This window comes from Glossina fuscipes, unplaced genomic scaffold (genome assembly GCF_014805625.2).
Source record: "Glossina fuscipes isolate IAEA_lab_2018 unplaced genomic scaffold, Yale_Gfus_2 93384, whole genome shotgun sequence".
In the NCBI taxonomy this organism is placed as follows: domain Eukaryota; kingdom Metazoa; phylum Arthropoda; class Insecta; order Diptera; family Glossinidae; genus Glossina; species Glossina fuscipes.
In genome coordinates this window covers 1-7,933 of record NW_024005111.1, presented here as the reverse complement: position 1 = coordinate 7,933, position 7,933 = coordinate 1, and the positions used below count along the sequence as shown (strand labels likewise).

Here is a 7,933-nt window from a genome sequence, read left to right as displayed (position 1 = left end):
TAGATAAACGGTCGTTGTCCATGTTGTTATTCACGCGTACAGGAACGCCCCCTTCCCACGCTCTTACTTAAACTTGGACGCGTGACTTTTTTCATGGTTTTACCCAAGCTTAGACTCATGATAATTTCACACGATACTGCTTAACTTTAAATGAATCATCTTTTTCCATGTTGGCGTTTACGTTTACAAGAACGTTCATTTTCCCACACTTTTACTCAAACCTAAATGCGTGACTTTTTTTAATACTAGTGCCGAAGCTTAGACACGACCATTTTTTACGCTTAGAGGAACATCTTTTCCGCGCTGTGTTGTCCAAAGTTAAATGCATGACTCTTTTTCATGCTGTTGTTTAGACTAAGATGCAAGCTTAGACTCGTGATCTTCACACGATACTGTTCAACTTTAGATAAATGACCGCTTTGCACACTACTGTCCAAGGTTGAACGCATGACCGTTTTTCATGCTATTGGCGACGTATTCTTTTCTTTTACAGAAACTCGTGATACGGAAACGTGGAAAAGTGAATATAATAATAATCGTTCGTAACGAATAAGAAATATTAAAACGTTAAAGAAGAGTCGGGTCACCTCGCTGGCTTTTTTCCTCCCACTACCCTTAAAATCGCTTATCTATTGTAAAATTCCTCAGAAATAAATAAATAGAAGCAGAGGAACAAAACCGAAGGTCCAAGTTTTTTTAATACAAATTTTCTTGGAGAGAGTTCCGGATTGGCTGAGCATAGCCCGCCAAAGAAGACTCGCTACACAATTATACAATTCTTCCTTGCTGAGCTCACTCGACATTTGCCAGAATATTAGGAGCAATTTCCATGAACTGCCCGGCGCAGTAGATAGGAATATTAAAATTTGAAGTGAAAGCTACTCATCCACCTGATTGTTACCTGCAAATTACGAAATTTATTTCAACGAACGAAATTTCGTCAAATTCAATTGGACATTTTTTAGGTATCCTTTAGCTACACAAATGTGAGCTGCTTTGAACCCTTTGCTACTTGTGTGTGCCATAAGACTTTAATGCCATCTTGTAAGCAGTAAATAAATCTCCTTTCAAATAATCTTTAAGTTAGTTAACAAAAACATTTGAGATTTCCGCGAATTTGCTTAAACATCCCTCGTATGTATATATAAAAGAACCAAATGAAGCGAAATATTTGCGGAAGATTTCAAAAGTGATTAAACACTCAGTTGTCTCTCAATCACTATGCTTGCATGACTTGGTTTCAGTATTAATGTTTGTGTTAGTTATTCGAGAATTTCAAATCGACATTTTCAGGTTTAATCCTTAGAGACAATCTTCTGCAAGAGTAGTCGAATAGGTAAGTGTTTGCGCCGTTTCAAATCCCAGTGTGGTAGAATTTACTTTGGTCATAAAGCTAAACTGCTTGCCCAGCTTACTGATCGGGAACATACCGACTAGACTACGCACACCTACCTGCCTCTTATTTTAACTATCTTTTCTTTTTAAACGTTACGGTTTTACATGGGTAGAAAACGCTCGTGTGAATGATTCGTCATATAATGAGAAAAAAAAGAAAAATCTTTAACCCGTTAAAGCTGATGAATCCAAAAAAAAAAATTCGAAAATTCATTTACTTTAAAAAAAATCAGAAAATTTATTACAAATTTATTGCAAAATTTTCTGATATCATTTAATAAGTTTTACGCACATTATCAGCAGCTATGCAACTATTCGGGCTATGGAAGGTTCATATAGCGACATTTTTCATAAAATGAAAAAAAAGTTATAGTCGTCTTATTGGCGCCAAAATATTGATTCCTTGGCAAAAACACATATAATGCAACTTTAGCCAAAATATTCACAGACAACACAAAGGCACCACAAACAACCCCACAGTTAGTTTGAAGAGTGCCATCACTTTGTAAAAGATGCTGTAAGAAAAAGGTTGTTTCTTGCACAAGAGCGAAAGTAATTAAAATAAAGTTTAAAAAAAAAAATAATAATAATTTAAATGTTTTAACACAAACAATGCCTACCTCGTGCACCTTTCAATTGGATCGTTTAAATCCAGTTTATAATTCCGGTGAATATATCAAAGGTCGTATTCTCTTGAAAACGGATAAAGTGAAACGAGTCAACGGTGAGTTTAGATAAAGTGAAAATGAAAATGTTTTTCAAGAGCTGTTCCCTTTCATTTCTTTTTTGTTTTTCTTCTTTTTTTTTTTTTTTTTTTTTTTTTTGGTTCTTTCAACATTAATAGCCGTTTACGTTAGCTTGGAAGGCGAGGCCAAGGTACAGTGGTCTATTAGTGGTAAGGAGACAGCGAATTATTTCGGTCATCAGCAGTATTTACATTCGCGAGCCAGTGTTTTCGATAATACCGAATTTTCAGCTGGCACTCATATCTATGTCTTAACGTTGCGTATACCGCAAGACTGTCCGTCGTCTTGCGCAGGGCCCTACGGCTATATAGCCTATCATATGTCTTTAGTTATTGATAAGCCGCGCAGTTTCAATGAGGTTTTCCGTCAACCAATTACCGTAGTCCAAACACTGGACTTAAATATAAATCCAGATTATTCGGTAAATATTATTATTAAATTATAACAAACAAGAACCGTATAGTGGGCTATTGCCATCTATTAAAAAGCCTACACCACCCTAACGTTATTCAAAACAAAGCGTTATAAGGGAAGTGATCGAAAGAGTGGTCCAATCCGAACCATTGCCAATTGTCGGCCTTGATCCAAAACCCGCAATAATACCAAATTTTATCAAAATATCCACAGATTGAATACAAAAAAAACAAGAGAGACACATGGAAAGACAAGCTAAAGATCGACTCATAAAGTGATTCTGAATCGATCGGAGTAATAAAAGGTAAATCCATCGCAAGTCCTTCCATATCATGTACATGTCCGCACGTTTGCACTACAAATGATGTGTAACGTGCACAGAAGGAGGACACTAAGAATTGTATTCCTAAATCGGTGTCCACCTTACTCACAACTTTTCTAAGTTTAGTGCAACAAATTTCATTAAAAAATATCGCAAAAATTGTAAATTGACAGACAGACAGACAAGTAAAAAACAATGCAAAAAATAATTTTGATATAATAAAAGGTAAATCTATTTCATGTCCTTCTGAATGTTCCATATATCTTTCGAACATGGGTGGTGTAGGGTATAAAAACCAAAAATATATTGAAATTTTTTCCTTTTTCTATTCATTCTAGTTATCCTTAAATGAAGAAAGTATGAAATACTTGTGCCGTTGGCCTTGCAGTTCAGGTCCTTTAAATTTTCGCCTCTCTTTGCCTTATGCCGGTTATACACCCGGGCAGTATATAAAATTTCAATTAGAGCTAGACAATCAGTCGCCTCATTATGACGTCTGGGCTGTGGAGGCCTCTTTGAAACAGCATTTTGTATTTTTGGCCCGTAAGCCACTTAAACGTAACTATCATAGCAAAACTCTCTATAAAATGGTAATTGAAGAGCGGACTTTGCGTTTATCGAAACGTTTATACGAAGCTTGTGTTTATGTTCCCATTAATACGCCAAGGTCAACTTTGAATTTAAATTATATAGTATTTTTGCACTATAGCTTACAAGTGAAACTGAAAACTGGTTGTTTTCATTATGACGCGGAAATTTCATTACCCGTTATTATTGGCACAACGCCCATACGAGAATTTCTGGCCGAGCAGAGAGCTTTAGAAGGTCAAAGTAATGCCGCCGATGGTAATAGGGCTTGGGGCGCCGAAGTGTGCAGGGGTTTAGTAACAACGCAACCTACACTTAGATTACAGCAAGAATTGAATAATTTATTAAATTATACCATAATAACGCAACGCGACGACTTGAATAAACTGGAAGAGCAGCGAAAAAAGAAGAAAAATGATGATGATCCTCCGTCTTATGATAGTTGTTGTAGGTTAAAATTTGTTATTTAAATTTGGAAAAAGAAAAAAATAAGTAAATATTTTTCGTGTACTTTTCAGTACCGCCTTCATTTAGTTACGCTACACTGGGTAGTCGTGATACTTTAGATTCTACAGAGCCCATGCCCAAGGGATCTAAGAGGAGTAGCGTACATTTACCGCCGTTTCCCAGCTACAACACCTTTAGCAATCCTACCGATTCGTTACTTGATGCAACAGGGGCTTACCAAGGATCTTACGGATCTTTAGGTACAAATCAAACGGGACGTTCTTTGGATACTTTGGAGATCTTAAGCGTTAGAGACGAACCCGACAATAATGAAGACGATATTCACGAAATCGAAACTACTCAAGTCCAAATAGAAAACGTTGCTGAAACGAACGAACCGTCAATGAACCGTATGAGCTAAGATTTATCGCTAAGAGCTTAAAGATACGAACCAAAGAGTTTAACTAAACAAGTATATTTTTATAAGAGCTTAAGCACACGAGCCTTAGTTCGATATTCCTTAATAATCTTAAGTATAAAAAAGCTTTGCTGATATAAAAAAAAAAACATTCTAAATGTTTTTAAAAAAGGTTTGGAAAAGAAAATTACATGAGCGAAGAAAAGCAAAGTTTGAACAGAACCAAAAATCTACTAGAAACTAGAAAATCAACGGCCTACCAATTCCAACTAACAGCTTACGGCGTCTACTGCACCTTCCAGAGGGGAAAAGAAATGAAAATGCCATGTATTGGTGTGGGTTTCGAACTAGTGATGTGGAATGAGCCGCTTAAAAAAGCATTACCAGGTACGCAAATATGAAACGACAAAATAATGAAAAATATTTTACTGGTCGCTGGTTGCTTGTTGTCCATATTTTGCATTCGTCTCATATGATGTTTTGACCCTTTCAGGCAAAATAGTCATTGAACCACTTTCGTATATTCTCCTAAGAAGTGAAGTGCTGCGTAGTAAGCGCCTATCCCATTGATGGAAACAAGAGGTGATCGGAAGTACTCGAGTTTCATGAGTAAACCGCATGAGCTAAATCCTCCCTTTTCTATGCGAACTGGCTTCACTATATGGACACGCGGACATCTGCTATTCGTTTTGATATTTGCTCTCAGTTTTTCAATATTGAATGATTCAAATCGAGTAACTGTTGTTTGTAGCGTTTGGTACTACCCGTTACAGCTTACAACAGAGCACACTGTTCTGCTTCCACTGAACACACAATATTGTCTTTCTGCTCAAGTAATTCAGTCTCACAGTCGATGTGTATGGTATGCTCGAGTGCTCAAGCCTGAGATTGTCAGAAGAGCTTCATCAAAAAAGACTTTTTGTTTAGTCTTCGACATTCTTCGAAAAATTAATTTTGCTTTGTGATTCGCTAGAGTTACGGCTACAACCTTATTGTCAACTATTCAGGCTATAAAAGAAATGTTTCGCGCTCGTATGCACTTTACTTGTAGTGTTAGAGGTATGTATGGGCAAATCCGGTTTCATATTTTTATGCCCAGTACAAACGAATTATGAATTCGCTGGATTTTGTTTCGCTGACCTCAGCAGGTGCCGTTAGCCTCAAAATTGTAATATACTTCAGTCACCATTATTTCGAATTTCTTAGTTTGTACGGAAGAATTGAACTAGGCAGGCCCCTGCGGAGGTCCGTCGCAACTCCTTACACCTATAACGCGGCTCTTAATTATACGTCAGGGTTATGGATTCTATTACTCTCATTATTTTCTACCTAATACAAAGTCTTCATTGGAAAACGCACAAAATCGATTCGAGCTTTTCACCGAAGCAGAATAAGTGCGTATGTCAAGCAAAGGTGATATTTGCCTTCAATTAAAACCTAAGTCAAATTCATCACCAAAACACAATGCAACCTTTTAACGCATCGAGCAAATGGCGAACAACCTCTCCTTAATAGTAGAGTCAATGTAGAAGACTTGGCAAGCCTTCTCTTTCTTTTATGATGTTCAAAGCAAGGTTGTGCATAACAGGCAACTACTTGGAAAAATGTCGGATTAACTTTCGCATAAGGAATATGTGTGATGTCTTTCATCGAGTATTGTACTTAAGGAATATTATCTTAGCTACTATCGCTCATTATCCATTTGCCTCTTTTAGCAAACATTTTCATTTACAATTGAGGGAGAGACGCAGTTATAAGAAATTTTTCAAATCAACTTTTGAAAGGATGCAGTACGGCCCTATTATTTGAAAGTTTATTTGTTACTTGTATCTTGTTTAAAACTCAATTATAGGAATTATATGCAATGACTTATTTAAAAACTCTTATAAAACCAAATTACACAATGCATTCCGCTTGAAGATTTTCAGAACATTCTATAAGTTAAGGAAAAGGAAAATTAGAAAAAACAGAAAAATCTTTTTAATTGAAAATATTTTTCCGACCATTTTTATCTGCTATGTTAATGACATGATCCAGCGCAGAATTTGCCATCAATCGAATCTCTTCGTTATGACTCCCTATGATTATTGGTATTCTTAAGTAGCTGCTGTTATTAAAGCCTCGCATTTCAATAAATATATGTAGTGAATAATTAACCATAATTATAGTTGGATCCTGACTGGTAATCGGTAACGTTTCAGGTAACTGAAGACATCCGGTCACAATACATTGCGCTAAGCGGCGACATGGCTTATTATGAGTTGTTGTTAATAAGACCTTTATATCGTGACGCGATTTTTTATAGGGACGTTCAGCTTGAAATTGATGCTTTTGTATTAATACCAAATCAATTTTTTCTATATCAAAATATCGGCTTGCGTTATCAACGGTTATGGTGTATTCGATTTGATCGCCCGGTATAAATGCACAAGAATTCAAAGCAATTGTGGCATTAAAAGGTTTGCTTAGACAAGGCAAAAACCACCAATTGGTATTGTAATTGAATTCCTTGCAAAAGGGTCTCTAAAAGAATAGAAAATTGAATATTTTTTTCCGACTTTTTTACACTCGTTTCATTTTACCAATAGTTTCGGGTTTAAAGATAAATTAAGGCTTCTCTGTATATGAATGGGGAGAGTGTACAACTTCTGAAATCCTTTCGTATCATGCAGCACCAGGGATAGTTCATATTTAATGTAACCAAACTTGGCCGTGCATGACGAAGGCGTGGCTCGAGGTATTTTCAAAGAAAACTCATAGTAATGATTTCCTGGTTCCATGCTCTCACGCACCAAACTTCGTTGTGCATTGATGGATATCAATTTGTTTTCAAACCGTTGGTCGTAATGCACGGTAAAACTGTTTTGAGTTCTCGCTTCCAAATCATTCCAATCAACGATGATCTCACTACCGAAGGCTACAAATAATTCTTTGAAAAATAAAAACACCAATGATTTTAATGATTTTTCGGCCGTTTTTCTGCGTTTAGCTTTTACCAATGAAATGAAGAAGATCGGTGTTTTCCAGTACAACAGTACCGGTTATGGTATCACCGCTTAAAAACTCGAAATCATCGGTTTGTAAATGCATTTTTGAGTTTGAAAACATCTTGGTCGACAAAGTTTTTCAAATATTTTACAAGCAAGGAAACGAAAAATTTATGACATTTTACAAAAATTTAAAGTTAAAAGTGTTCAAAAACAAAAACAGGTTTCTAAGTTTTTTCATCCCAGGTATCAGATAACATAGCAAACGCTTTTACAAAGTACACGTTCTTGCAAAGTAATAACAATTTTTAATGCTATTGAGCTGTTACCAAAAATAATGGCCAGTGAACCAGCTCACTTTGCGTATAATTTCGTAAACTTACTCTTCGCTTATTCATGTCTCACGTCTCACAATACCGACATACAAGCCAACATGCAAGCTCTTAAAGAATTTATAACATAAGCAACATAATAACATTAAACATACTATGTTATTCAGTAACAGAATTAAGTTATACAAAATTATATTATTTCATACACTAGCACCTGACCAACTGTGTTAATTTTTTCGTTTTGTATCAATACAAAACCAACTTCAAAGTTGAAGTGAAAAAAT

The 7,933-nt window shown here is 35.9% G+C and overlaps 2 protein-coding genes across 2 annotated transcripts; one reads left to right on the top strand and one right to left on the bottom strand.

Moving 5' to 3' along the window:
- Nucleotides 1-2,007: 2,007 nt before the first annotated feature.
- Nucleotides 2,008-4,333, top strand: LOC119644153 (arrestin domain-containing protein 3-like). Its single transcript, XM_038043681.1, has 4 exons — nucleotides 2,008-2,119; nucleotides 2,240-2,562; nucleotides 3,216-3,912; nucleotides 3,984-4,333. Exons 1-4 carry the CDS (start codon nucleotides 2,008-2,010, stop codon nucleotides 4,331-4,333), a joined length of 1,482 nt encoding a protein of 493 aa, XP_037899609.1.
- A 1,893-nt stretch (nucleotides 4,334-6,226) lies between these two features.
- Nucleotides 6,227-7,420, bottom strand: LOC119644154 (arrestin domain-containing protein 17-like). Its single transcript, XM_038043682.1, has 4 exons — nucleotides 7,327-7,420; nucleotides 6,913-7,247; nucleotides 6,334-6,853; nucleotides 6,227-6,264 (listed from the first exon to the last, which is right to left on the bottom strand). The coding sequence occupies exons 1-4, from the start codon at nucleotides 7,418-7,420 to the stop codon at nucleotides 6,227-6,229; spliced, it is 987 nt and encodes a 328-aa protein (XP_037899610.1).
- Between the last annotated feature and the right edge of the window lie 513 nt (nucleotides 7,421-7,933).